Source organism: Hypanus sabinus, chromosome 8 (assembly GCF_030144855.1).
Source record: "Hypanus sabinus isolate sHypSab1 chromosome 8, sHypSab1.hap1, whole genome shotgun sequence".
Taxonomy (NCBI): domain Eukaryota; kingdom Metazoa; phylum Chordata; class Chondrichthyes; order Myliobatiformes; family Dasyatidae; genus Hypanus; species Hypanus sabinus.
Genome location: NC_082713.1, coordinates 31,813,826 through 31,828,584, shown reverse-complemented (window position 1 = coordinate 31,828,584; position 14,759 = coordinate 31,813,826). Strand labels below are relative to the sequence as shown.

Sequence of the window (14,759 nt, the reverse complement as noted above, 5' to 3'; positions counted from 1 at the left end):
ATCTGCAAGTTTTCTCTTGTCAAGACCAGTGTTTTTTTGAAGCAAGTGGCTTGCTAGACTATTTCACGGTCAACTATACTGATGTCTCCAGAACCAAACATAGGCCGTCAACAGAGATTTCCTGACTTCATTCCCTAACAAAAATTAGTTTTCTAGATTGGCTTACAAAAATTCCCATAGTTTTATAGTTAACATTACTGATGACTCATTTGCTTATTAATTACAGAATTTTAACTAAATTTAAATTTAGTCCCAGATTGCTTACACAGGCCTATGAAATCATAGTTTAAATGCTGTACCACTAACATACCTGCTTAGGTAAAGTGAGGCTGGAGTTCATAGCCCATAAAACCTTTGCAACAGGTACATTTTCACAGTTCAACGTCATAGGTACCTGTCTTTGATCATTTTCTCATGTTCTGTGAGCCTTATTGTGATTATTCACTTGGCTCTATCTGCCCCTTTTTTATCTCCCTTAATCTATCATCCACTTGCCTCTGTCTGTCCCCTTCCCCAATTTGGTTCAATCTGCCCATTATCCCTCACTGCTGATGACCTGCTGATCCTCATCTTGCTGTTCTCCCACTCCTCTCTATACTGCCTCGCTTCCTCTCCACTCTCCATTCTGATTCAGGCTTACAGATGCCAGTCAGCCCATTGGGTTCCTCCGGCAGATTAGCCCCAGATTCCAGAATCTGCAGCAATCTCTTATGTCTCTGCTGTCCAGTTCTGAAGTATTTGTTTTATTTTGTGATTCAAATTGGAAATGTAGAAAGCTGCCTCTCTCTCAGTTGACATGTAATGTTGCTAAAAACATTGACTCTGCAACAATGAAAGGTCATACTTATTTCTACAGTATCACTCCACTGCCTTTTTTTAACTAATAGCAATGTGGAATTAAAGAGCAGGTAAATATCTATTATCTTGATAAGTTAAATAATAAAGGTTCCATTAGTACATCATTTTGTTTGGAGGAGGAAAGAACCACCCATGTAAAATCAATGATTAACTCATGGCAATTAGTCACAGCTTCATAGATTTATTAATTACTTATGCCTGACAACTTCCTGCAAGTCTTCATAAATGTTATACCAGTAGATGATTAAGAAGAAAAATCATCACAGAATCCTCTCATTTCTTTCCGAGCACTCTCAAAATGTCATTCCAATTTTAGAACTAAAGTGAGTATTTTGTTGAAAATTCCCCAATTTTATTCCTGGTGGAAATGTGATGATGAGAGAAACTCTGCTGCCATTTCTCTTTCTTTTCCATACAACTTTCATTGAATTGTTTAAGGATCGTCTTCTTACAAGATGCCAAGGAAGTTCTGAAAATAATTTCCCATGGAAAAACCAATAGGAGTTGATAGATTTTCATACATATAGTCTTTTCACAGGGTTGGGGTACCAAGAACTAGAGGGCATAGGTTTAAGGTGAGAGGGAAGAGATTTAATAGGAATCTGAGGTGTTCTTATTAAATCTACCCCCTCTCACCTATAGAGTGGTGGGTATATGGAATAAACTGACACAGGATGTGGTGGAAGCAGATACATTAACACCATTTAAAAGATATTAGGAAAGGTACGAGAATAGAAAAAGGTTTAGACATGGGCCATATGGTGGCAAATGGGATCAGGTTAGATGAGAATCTTGGTCAGCCTGGACCAAGGGCTGAAGGGCCAATTTTCATGCTCTATGGCACAACGATGGTGTACTCTAACAGATCGGGATGAAGTTTGGAATTCAATCTCTGACCTGTATTATTTCTGTGGACTTGCTTAGGGATAATAGAAAGGATGGATATAACTGGTACTGAAGGAAGCAAGACAAAAAGTTATACTGAGTTTCACTTTATATCCTGGTATTCAGGCATACTGCTAATGGTCAGAATTGAGTCTCAATTTGGCCAAGTATTGGAGGACAACCAGTACTTTTAGAGTTAATGAACATGAGAACATTGGTGGGAAGTCAGTATATTTAACTATTTTGTTCTCTCTGCTACAGGTGCCTCTCCATATCCAGGGGTCCAGATAGATGAAGAATTCTGCCACAGATTAAAAGAAGGGACAAGAATGAAACCTCCTGAATATTCCACACCAGAAGTGTAAGATTTCACTACGACACTAATGCTTCTTTTTAATAAAGTGAACTGTTCTCCTTGGCTTCTATTCCAAACGTAAATAATAAGAAATAAATGGAAAAAATTTAGTCTTGCTTTTGAAGAACCATATAGATGTTCCAGCGCTGAAAATATTTAAATTAATTCTGGGCCCAGAAATCAGAAGTGCATAACTGTAACATAATTTCAGAAAGTGCTCAGTAGGTCAGGCAGCATTCATGGGAAAAACGCAGTAATTCTAAGAAAGTGGTCTCAACCTGAAATCTTATCTCCATCTTTTTCTCCACAGGTGCCACCTAAACTGTTGAGCATTTCCATCATTTTTTGGTTTCATCTCTGATTTTCAACATCTGCATTTATTAAAATTTTCTTTTACCGGAATGTAATTCAAGTAAATTGTAAGAGATCCCAACTCTACCAAGTTTGTGCCTCATTGATAAAAACTAAAATTGCACTATAGCCTCTCCTACTCTAACAGTTCAAAGAGAAATCTGAGACATTCTGAACTTACATCTCCCCTCTCCCTAGAATATAGACCAAAGTGCCCTTGGAAACCTCACTGAAACCAACGATTACTGGTGAGATCCTTGTGATTTTGAGACTGAAGTTGTTTGGAAAGGGATCGGTTGCCATTCTGGAAGGGACTATTTATTTCCTTGATTTCATGCTTGAATTTTCTTTGGTTTGACTTCATCCTGTATAGTCCCAACTTCTCAGACCATCACGGTGCTTTTGCAGTCTACTAGTTCCAGGGCATGTGCTCTCCCTACGCCTCCACATGCATGAGGAATTATCCCAGAGTCAATCAAAAATTGTGACATGGTTGAAATTTCTGTCTTACCAATTCCAATATGCGAGATGTTTTCTCTGATCTCTAAACTAGACTTTGCACTGACCTTGTAGACAGTGGATCATGTGTTCAATTCATCCCCAGAATTCGGTTATGCAGGCATTCAACCCAAAAGATGTACAGTTTGCCTATATACATCATCATGGCTCAATTATGTAGTCCCATTGCTAATTTAGACAAGATTCAAAGTATGTTGATTATCAAAGTATGTAAACCGTATATAACCCTGAGACTCATCTTCCGCACAGACAGCAATGAAAACCATGGAACTTGTTCAAAGAAAAATATCAAACCCACCCCACACAAGCAAAAAAAGACAATTCACGCAACCAACAAAAAAAAGTGAAATAGTGAATGATTATGAACACGAGAAAATCTGCAGATGCTGGAAATCCAAAGCAATACACACAAAATGCTTGAGGAAATCGGCAGAGCAGGCAGCATCTTTGGAAAAGAGTAAACAGTTGACATTTCGGGCTGAGACCAGGACTGGAAAGGAAGGGGAAAGGTCAGAATAAGCAGGCAGGGGGAAGGGAGGAAAAAGTACAATGTGGCAGGTGAAAGGTGAAACCAGGAGAGGGGAGGAGCTGAAGTGAAGAGCTGAAAAGTTGATTGGTGAAAGAGATAAAGGGTTGGAGAGGCAAATCTGACAGGAGAGGACAGAAGATCATGGAGCAAAGGGAAGGGGGAGGAACACCAGAAGGAGGTGATAGGGCAGATAAAAAGGGAAGGTGTGAGAGGAAAATAGGAATGGGGAATGATGAAGTAGAGGATGGGGTGCTATTAGCAGAAATTCAAGAAATCCTGTTTATGCCATCAGGTTGGAGGCTACCAAAATGGAATATAAGGTATTGCTCCTCCAACCTGAGTGTTGCTTTATTGTGGCAATAGAAGAGGCCATGAACTGACATGTCAGAATGGGAATGGGAAGTAGAACTGAAATGGTAAATGATTATATTTTTAGGTATTGAGCCAGCTTAACACTAATAGAAATATCTATAAAGAAACAATTCAACATAAATACATGCCCTCAAAAACTTCACAGAACTGAAACTGGCTTGTACAAACTAAATGCAATTACCATTGAATTAAGGTTCAGTTCTGTTTGAGAAATACCCCAAATTTCTGTAAGACTTTGGAGTTCTCTGAGGGTTTCCACTGTTTTCAATGAAGTCCAGTGATTAAAATATTGATGAATAATCGAAAAGCCTGGACTGATAATCCTACCATGGCAACTGTGCAATTTAATTTCAGATTAATAATCTGGAATTCAGTGGGGGAGAAAGAGGGCTTGTACTGTGTTCCAGACAATAACGAATAGATTGTTAACAAATCATCTTCATTCATCAATGTCACTTTGGAAGGAAAATCCTGGCCTGGCCTCTGTCTGAATCTAAAACAATCTTTGCAAAACACTCTGTTCAAGTCAAATAAGGCTGGTTAATAAACTGTGGTTTTCTCACCAATGCCTAGATTCCAGAAAATGAAACCAAAGCATTTGTTTCATAAACTTAATTCTGGTTCACAAGTACTGACTGATTGGCAAGGTGCTTACAGCTTTTTCTGTTTTTATTTCAGATATCCAGCATTTGCAGTTTTGAACTAATATGCTCACTGTGTTTCTGTTTCAGCTATCAGACAATGTTAGATTGCTGGCATGAAGAGCCTGGAGAAAGGCCCAACTTCAGTGAGCTGGTGGAACAACTGGGAAATCTTCTGCAGGCCAATGTCCAGCAGGTTGGAAAAATTTCAACAGTTTGGATACTATCATGACATTAGGGGCGTGGGGAAGATTTTCAAAAGCAGAAATGTCAGAAGGAGTTTTGCATTTTCATTAATAGTTATTCAGTAACGAACTGTTCACTCAATATAAGGAAGTGCATTACAAGATAAATTGGTCAGTTATTATCACCTACTGACGTACAGTGAAAATCTAGCCTTGTAATCCATTCACACAGGGCATTGAAACGGTACAAGATTAAACAATAACAGAATGCAGAATAAAGTGGATTTGGAGAAAGCGAAATTCAGGTAGACATAAGATGCAAGGTCATAACAAAGTACACAGCGAGGTCAACAGTCCATCTTATCATACTAGGGGACCATTCAATAGTCCTATGTAACAGTGAGAAAGAGGCTAATCTTAAGTCTGCCGGTACATGCTTCCAGGCATTTGTACATTCCACCCAACAGATGAAGGAAAAGAGAGAAAGTCTAGGGTAGGTGAGGTATCTAATTATATTGCTTGCTTTACCAAGGCAGTGAGAAGTGTAGGAGGAGAGACTGATTCCCATGATGTGCTGAGCTGTGTCCATAACTCTCTGCAGTGAAATTGCAAAGGTGGTTTACCCTTGAGTGTTAAAATCATAAGTCCACTTGTATAGAATGCTTTTGGCTCATCGAGCTGGGTGAGATGTAGGAGAAGCCTGGAGGAAGAAAACAAATAGGAAACTAGAGAATGGGCAATGGAGAACAAGAACAGCTCAGGACCCAGAGAAGGCTGAATGCAGAGCTCAGTGTTTGACAGATATGTACAAGAGGGTTGACAGCAACAGAAAAGCGATTTGTTTGTACCTTCAGTATTAGTCACAGGGAGAAGAATAGATCAATGCTAGAGTCTCGAGCTGCAGAAGAAGTTAAGGATGACAGCAAATATAAGTAACCAAATATTGCTCATTAAGCAAAAGATTAGAATTACAGAAACACATTTCACACAATGTTACCATTTCATTCATACAAAGACACTCCAAAAGATATTATTTAGTAAGAGGTAATTCAAACTGATGCAATAATCACCAGCTCAAACTTTGCACACACAGACTGACAACACGCACAAAATGCTGGAGGAAATCAGCAGGCCAGGCAGCATCTATGGAAAAGATAAACAATTGAAGTTTTGGGCTGATACTGTTCATCAGGACTTGGCCTGAAACGTTGACTGTTTACCATAGATGCTGTCTGGCCTGCTGATTTCTTCCAGCATTTGTGTGTGTCTCCTTCAAATGTTGTTTTCTAATGCTAGCACATTTATGTTCACTTTTGTGAAAAAATACACACCACCTTCAGCAAAAATACTTGAATCAGGTTTCATTCTGGAACCCTTCTCAGAAACAGTGACAACAGACATTCTTGTAATACATTCCTTGATTTTAGTTGAAGTATAGTTCTTTTCACATGAGAAGTAATTAAGTTGTTGGCAGCTGTCAGCATGACTTTTCAGTGGATAAAGTCAGTGCTTGGCATTCTTCTGTATGAAACACAATGTGAGACTAGGTGGCAATAGCATACTCAATTTTATTGCTGGGGAAATGAATAGATGTATTGTTACAATTGTACAGGGTGTTTGCAAGGGTGCTCTTCAGCTCTTGAACCACTGTGTGTAGTTTTGGTCGCCTTGTTTAAGATACCCTTAGAGAGAAAGACCATATATTTTGGATATATACCTCAAGAATGGTTGAAAAGCGATAAATATTTAATGAATGTACTGTTGGTGGCTGGTAAAAAGACTCTTACTAGGAAATGGTTATCACAGGAGAGCCCAACTTTAAATGCATGGATGGAAATTACAATGGACATTTACAAAATGGAGAAGATAACAGTATCTGTTCATCATAAGCTGGAACAATTTGATTCATACTAGGAAAAATGGTTTAAGTACATAATGCCTCATAGGCCTGATTTTACTCTCACAGATCAATGAATATGTTGTAAAAAAATCACTCCCTACTGCAGAAACACTACCTCATTATTTTTTGCTCTCATTGCACCACCTTTTTAATGTTATATATTTCTTAAAGCGCTTTTTATGCACTGCACTGCTCCCACTAAGCAACAAGTATCATGACATACGTCATTGGTAATAAACCTAATTCTGAATCTGATTTCAAGATCTTTCCACAACTGGAAGAATTTTGAATGAGGGGACATAGTTACAATTTCAGGGGTCAGTGTTTAACCCGGAAGAGCTTAAGAATTTCTTTTCACAGAGGACACCGAAGCTCTGCAGTTCTCCACCCCAGACAGTTGTGGAGGTGAAAATCACTGGAGGTATTTAAGGAAGAAATAGATGATTTTTTGAAAGATCAGGGAATTGAGGATGTGGCGATGGAAGAGCAGAGGAGCTGAAGCCTGGGCAGATCAGCCACAGTCAAACTGAATGGCAGGGCCAGCTTGAAAGATGAAGAATCAGAATCAGGTTTACTATCACCAGCGTACGTCATGAAATTCTTAACTTTATAGCAGCAGTGCAATGAAATATATGATGAATAAATATAGAGAAAAAATGGAATTAGAGTACACACACACACACAATCCCATTAAATAATTAAGTTAAAATAAGTAGTCCAAAAAAACACAGCAATAAAAAAAAAGTAGTGAGAAAGTGTTCATGGGTTCAATGTCCATTTAGAAATTGATGGCAGAGGAGAAGAAGCTGTTCCTGAATCGTTGAGTGTGTGCCTTCAGGCAGCACATAAAATGATTTAGGAACTCAATGGGTCTAGCAGTGTCTATGGAGGGAAATGGATAGTCAACATTATGGGACCTAAATTGACAACTGTTCATTTCTCTCCATATAGTAAAATTTTTAAAATAGGAAATATAATTTAGCAAGGACAGCTATGGCCAGAACAGTAGGTAAGTTTTTAGGATCCAGCAATGAAAGATTAAATATCTCATGAGGTAAGAAAATTGATTGTAAGAGAAAAGTTGCAGGTAATATCAGAACAAACATTACAAGTTCCCATGATAGGAAGAAGGCAGCTGAGATAAGTGTGGGGCCTCTAGAAAATGTGGCTGGTAAATTAAGAACAAGAAATAAAGAAACAGCAGATATGTTAAATCAACATTTGTATCAGTCTTCACTCTGGAGGACACCGCAAATATCTGCAGGATAGCATTTGGTTAATTTCAAATAACAGTGTTTTATAAAATATAACTTGTAAAATTCTCAACCACATTGGATAAAATATTAGAGAAACTAACAGGGTAAAATGCAGAAAAATCATTCAGACTTGATGGTCTTCACCCATTGGTGCTTATAGCCAGAGATAACGGATTTGAATTTTTTTAATGCACTAATTTTCAAGAGGTACCAAGACTGGAAAACAGTCAGTATGGCCTCTTTCTTCAAAAACCAAGGAAGGCAGAAGGTAGTACTCTATAGACATATAGTCTAATGCCCGCTTTGGCAGGATGCTTAAGTCTGCTTCAGTAAGAGCAATTTAAAAAAACAGATTATAACCTAAGTAGACAGATGGTACAAATATGTAAGAATTCAGAGAAATTTAGTACAGTATACTAATTCATGAATCACAAAAACTTAGGAGGTAGGTCAGAAAACAAAGAACACATTGGCTTTTATTGTGAAGAGATTGGAGGTTACAAACAGGGACATTTCATTCTAGGTAAACTATGCTGGTGTGACTTCACCAGTTCTAGGGTGCTGGTGAGGTCACACCTGTATAGCTTTAAATCCCTAACCTAACAAAGTACATAGTAGGATTGGCGGCAGTCCAACAAGATTCAACAAGCCCATTCCTGGAATGACAGAGGATTGTCTTTTCAATAGATTTGATAGATAGGTCTGCATTTCCTTGAGTTTAGAAGATCCAAAGAGAGATTGAGAGGGTAAATTTTAAGGTTTTTACTAGTGGTAAAACACAAACAGGTTAAGTTATTTCAAAGTTCAAAGTAAATTTATTAATAAAGTACATAGACTTCGCCATATACAACCTTGAGATTTATTCTCTTGTGGGCATACTCAATAAAGTAGGCATCTGTAAGTCTCGAGAGACCATGGATTTGCACCTTGGAAAGTTTCCAGGGTGCAAACATGGGCAGGGTTGTATGGAAGACCAGCAGTTGCCCATACTGCAATTCTCCCCTCGCCATGACACCGATGTTGTCCAAGGGAAGGGCAAGGGCCAATATAGTTTGGCACCGGTGTCATCACAGAGCAATGTGTGGTTAAGTGCCTTGCTCAAGGACACAACACGCTGCCTTAGCTGAGGCTCAAACTAGCAACCTTCATATCACTAGACCAATGCCTTAACCACTTGGCCACATTCCTACATACTCAATAAGTCTATAGAATATTAAGCATAACAGAACCAATGAAAGACTGCCCAACCTGGGTGTTCAACCAGAGTGCAAAAGACCACTAACTGTGCAAATATAAAAAGAAAGAAATAATAATAATAAGTAAATAAGCAATAAATATCAAGAACATAAGATGAAGAGTCCTTGAAAGTGAGCCCATTGTTTGTGGGAACATCCAGTGTTCTCACAATCAAAAGTAAAATGCATTGAAATGTCTCCTCTCAGAGGGCAATGAATCGCGGCAATTATCTGCTTCCCCACCCCCCCCCCCCATGGTGGGTAAGGCTTGAAGGGTCCCCTTCTTTAAAAAAAAGTATATAGTACTGGCGTTATGGGTGGTAGGGAGAAGGCATGTCTTTACCTTAGGTGTAAGGCGCTCCTTCCGTCCGCTAGCCTGCAGATCACCTTTGAGCAAGTAGCACCTAGTTAACCCCCACCCCACCCGATCAGAGCAGATGGTGGATGGTCATGCGAGCGGGCAAGGCTTGTGCTCTTATTTTTTTATGTTCTCATGTTCTCTATAACTGCAACCCTGGCTTTTTGATTGCCCTGCGCAAAAGAAAATATCAACATACTTCCAATGCAATCAAACAGTACATCGAGTTAAATAATGTGCAGCTGGTTGACGTATATTTAAATAATCACGTTTTTAAAAATCAACAATAGGGGTTAATGAAGCACTGCAGTTTACGCTGATCAATGTCCTGTTCTGAAGCACATTCTTCATCACTGACATGCTCTTGTTCTTTTCCACATTGCAGGATGGAAAGGATTACATCCCTTTGAACATTACGAAGCAAACAAATTCAAGCCTCTCCACTGCAGACCCCAACCTCACAGAAGATATAGCAAACCCAAAAGTTAATTGCAATAGCACAGGAAACATTGGGTAATGCATCCTTCATCATTAATCAAGAAATGTCCATTAAATTGTAAAAAAATGATCACAAAGTTCTTTTCCTGTATGAAGAATTCTGGAAAAATTCTGTGATCTTTTGCTGTTATGCCATATCCTGTTCTAAAAAGCTGAACCTGACTCAATTGAATTGACTGTTTCTGCCTCTCTTCCTCAGGCTCAGCTGCAACAATCCAAAGAAGAGGCCACTGAGTGTGAAAACATTTGAAGATGTCCCTGTCGATAACAAGACTACTATAATGCACCAGGCATGTGTTTAATATGGATCTGTCATAGAATCATCAAAGATGTATGACAGGACATTACTTAGCTCATCAAAGCTCTGTAGATCCTAATCTCTTGTTCTACACTTAGTCCATGGTTCTGCCGGTCACATCTCTTTAAATACAGATCCAAAAACTTTTGCAATGCAAGAGGGATTTCTCCTTCTAACAGTAAATAAGTTTGAAACCTTACCCATTTTCTGGTCAAAAAACATTTTCAGCCTTTTTCTGTCCTCCTTTTTCTGCCAATTAAATAGAATATTTGCATCCTCACTTTTGACTCTTCTGCTAAGGTATATAGGTCCTTCCACCTAACTCCCTTTAGGCCCCACATAATATTTATATGCCTTAACTTGGCCCAGATCACTCAGCCTCCTATGTTCCAAACAAAACAAAACTTTGTGAACTAATATTAACTCATGCTCTTTCCACAGATACAATTTGACCTGCTAAGTGATTCCAGTACTTTGCATTTATTTCAGATTACCAGCATCTGTGCAAGATGTTATTTCTAATTTATCCACAGATTTTTTTTCTGGCTAACATTTTCCAATCCTATCAGTCCTTGTAATTTTCCTTTGCAACCTCTCCAGTGCAATCATACCTTTTGCTTTAATGCAGTGAGCAGAACTGACAAGTATTCAAATTGTGATTTAGAACTGAACAAATGTTTATAACTACACACCAGATTTAAGATGAATTAAATTTTTAATGAGGGGAAATGTTCTTTGTGTAATCAGGGCTAATTTTGTCTCACTCACAGATGATCTTTATCAGGTATTATTCAGCCTCATTATTTCTTTAACCCCAGTTTAGATGAAAATAATTTTCTTATAACTCACAATCTCACCCTTTGACAAATATAGTTTTGCTCCTTTTCAAAGTTACTAATGAACCCAAATATTATTAGAAATGCATTACACCACCTCGTGTAAAACTATGCAAGCCTTAGAATACAAAGCACAAGCAAGCATAGAATTTTGACAAAATCTTCCAGAAATTGACCATGATCTCTTCCCCATCAACAACCCAATCTGTACAGCACGCAATATAATCAACAATGGACACACACAGAATGCTGAAGGAACTCAGCAGATCAGGCAACATCTGGGGAAATGAATAAATAGTCAATGCTTTAGTCCATGACCAACTTCTCTAACTACCAGTCATTTAACTCCCCTCCCCCTTCCCTCTTCTTCCATTCCCCACTGACCTCCTTCTCTCCTCTCCTCTTATCACCTGTCCATCATCTCCCCTTGTGCCTCTCCTTTCTTTTCTCCCAGATCCACCCATCTCCAGCCCTTTATCTTTTTCACCTATCACCTTGTGGTGAACTATGTGCCTGTCGGGACATGCCCCCTGCTGACTGCTCCTGTGGCTCCTCCCACAGACCCCTGTATAAAGGAGATCTGAGGCCTGACGCTCGGCCTCAGTCTCCAGGACATTGTATGATAGACACTCACTCCTGGTTCCTTCTTCCAGTCAATAAAAGCCGATATCTCGCCTTACGTCTCAGTGTGAGTTATTGATTGTGCATCACACCTCACAGCTTCTTACTTCATCAACCCTCCCCACCCACCTAGTTTCACCTATTAACTTCCAGCTTGCACTCCTTTCCTTCCCCCCACCTTCTTATTCTGCTTCGTCCTTTCCAGTCCTGGCCAAGGGTTCTGACCCAAAACATCATCTGTTTATTCATTTCCATAGATGCTAAGTTCTTCCTGCATTTTGAGTGTTGTTCTGGATTTCCAGGATCAGCAGAATCTCTTGTATTTATAATGAGCAATGGATATGACATTGGTGGGAGACTTATCAGCAAGAAATTACAATTTGTATATGATTAATGTATTCCAGTGAAACGACCTGCCTCTATTTTAATGGCTAAGTCTATTAACTTAATTTTAAATAGGTTAACAACTGTAAACGAGAGCTAACTAATTTTATTTAAGTTAATTGAACACCTATATCACAATATAGGCACGTTTTTTCTCCCGTAAAGTCACATAAGTAAAAATCAATATGTGAGATAGTGTAAATTCTAAAAGAAATTTAGAAGGAAATGTTTAGATTAGTCCAATGATACTACGATCACTGTGGAATTTTTCTGGTCTTTGTTTGTATGGGAGAAACTTAAGGAATCTCAACTAAAGCCTTCAAAGTGCATTCCAGCGGGTTACAGCAAAACCCACAGTTGTCAGATTAAATTAAAGACAGATTATTGTGATCCCATGGATTTTTTGTTTGATCGCTGTCCATTGGGAACATATAGTTCACTTGCCAGTTATGAAAAGCTACTTTTCAACATAGATTCAACAAGAAAAAACAAACATTTTAGTGTAGGTATGTTTCTCAGTCAATGTGGTTGTATCAGACCAAAGGGCTGTATGACTCCATGCCTCTATTCCTTTCACGTTCCTATTGCCCAAATATAAATATATCTTTTTTTAAAGACAATATGGACACCTAGTAAAGAATTTCACCACAAACTTACTTGTTTTTCCAATATGCAATGAGCCTCTTAGTGAGCATTTTTTTCTTATTCTAAGGTAAAGGTACTGGAAAACAACAGGTATGATTGCCTCACACACCAGGTGCTCACAAACACGTTTTCTAACGATTTTCCAGTCCTTAGCCATTGTCATTGTCTCCAGGCTGAGTCCAAAAGTGAAAATAAAATCGGAAAGTAGACACCTCAAGATAATATTTCAAACGGTGTCAACGTGGGAAGTTCCTCAAAATTCTAATAGAACTTCAGTTCAGATTTAAAGCTGCTGCCGCATTTTAAACCCTGGTACATTAAGCCTCATTTATTTAATTTTCTTCCTCCATAAATTGACTGTGCATTATAAATGCATTATATTTTTAATTAGTTAAAGTTCCTGCAATGCAGGGAATAGTCAAGGGTATTATTAGCTATATTGCCTGAACTTCCTGTTAGTGCATAATCTTTGAGCAAGATTAGAGAAAATTGTGATCATCCCAACTAATCCCAATTAGTCAGTAACTAACATCAATTATAAATGTAGACACAACTACATCTCTGCACAAAATATTTCGTTTTTGCTGCTGTTAAACCTCCCAGGTAAAATAAACATTAGAATATAAGAACATTAGCATTTTTCAGGAAGCCATCAGCATCCATTCTCACAAAGCAAATGGCATCTAAATGAACTTCACACCAGTTAACGAGCAGATACTAATCCATTATGTACAATGATTACGCCTTCTGTTCAATTAATCAAAATGAATTTGGATTTGCCATATTATTAATGAATGCAGATACAACTTGCAGAACAAATCCACTGTAACACAAATGGAAATTCTTTCCACATTGAGTAGCAAAGAATAAAAAGTAAGAAATAACCTTGACTTCATCTCCATCAGACAAGCAATATGCATTTGTTAGTATGAACCTCATCTGGTTTATATACGTTCTGTTCAATGAACTATGAAGGTGGTGTTTCTTTCATAGATAAATTCAGCATTCTTGTTATTTTGTACTTGGTGTAATATGATCAGGGCCCTACACAGACCATCATTTTATGCACACCCAGCTGGGGTAATGCAAATGAGACACTGGGCACTGTGTCAAGTGCAGAGCTTCTTATTTGTTTGGGTGCTGTCAGTAGCAAGGTTCACACCTCAAAATAAAGCCACAAGTTGATTCATTCCTTATTGCACAGACTCCTGAGTAAAAATGTGGTTTATATGTGGCAAGAACAGTAGATTTAAGATCTAGAAATAACTAATAGAGTCAAAGAGTCAGAGAAAAGTACAGCTCAGAAACAGGCCTTTTGGCCCATCTAGTCCATGCTGAAACTATTTAAATTGCCTACACCCATCAACCTGCACATGGACCATAGCCCTCCGTACCCCTACCATCCATATACCTATTCAAAATTCACTTAAACATTGAAATGGAGCTCGCATGCACCACATGTCTTGCCAGCTCCTTCCACATTCTCACAATACTCTTAAGTTAAGAAACTTCCCCTTATGTTCACCTTTCACGTTTCATCTTTAACCCATGACTTCTGGTCGTAGTCCCATCCAAGCTTAGTAGAAAAATTCTGCTTGCATTTACCCTGTCTATACCCCGCTTAATTTTGTATATCTCCATCATATCCCCCCACCCCCATCTTCAATGTTCTAAGGAATAAAGTCCTAATCCACTCAATCTTTCCTTGTAACCACAAATTTGCTGTTCCAGTTAACCATATTATCATTAAAATGTGCTTATTGTCAAACCTTCTTTGTATGCTCAAAATTCAATAATTAATTTTAACAAATTAATATATACAACACGATAAAGGAGAGAAAAGTTTGATTAAAGTATTTTGTGCTTTCCATGATACTTTTACAGATCAGGTGATCTAATAACTTAGTTATAATTAATTCAGTTATATGTTTCCATATTCATGCTTCTCATCCTTTTGCAGTATTGTTGATTGAAAAATAATTAATGCCCAATTTCTCAGCAGAGTAAGTTCAATAAGTAACTTTACAACAAAC

At 38.2% G+C, this 14,759-nt stretch overlaps 1 protein-coding gene across 1 annotated transcript in view; it reads left to right on the top strand.

Annotated features, from left to right (window-relative positions):
* The window catches only part of kdrl (kinase insert domain receptor like), a 193,954-nt gene that overhangs the window by 162,859 nt on the left and 16,336 nt on the right, over nucleotides 1–14,759 (top strand). Inside the window, exons 25-28 of the mRNA XM_059976939.1 lie at nucleotides 2,005–2,104; nucleotides 4,601–4,706; nucleotides 9,830–9,957; nucleotides 10,142–10,232. Of these exons, the coding sequence (XP_059832922.1) occupies nucleotides 2,005–2,104; nucleotides 4,601–4,706; nucleotides 9,830–9,957; nucleotides 10,142–10,232 (425 nt within the window). The remainder of the gene's footprint in view (nucleotides 1–2,004; nucleotides 2,105–4,600; nucleotides 4,707–9,829; nucleotides 9,958–10,141; nucleotides 10,233–14,759) is intronic.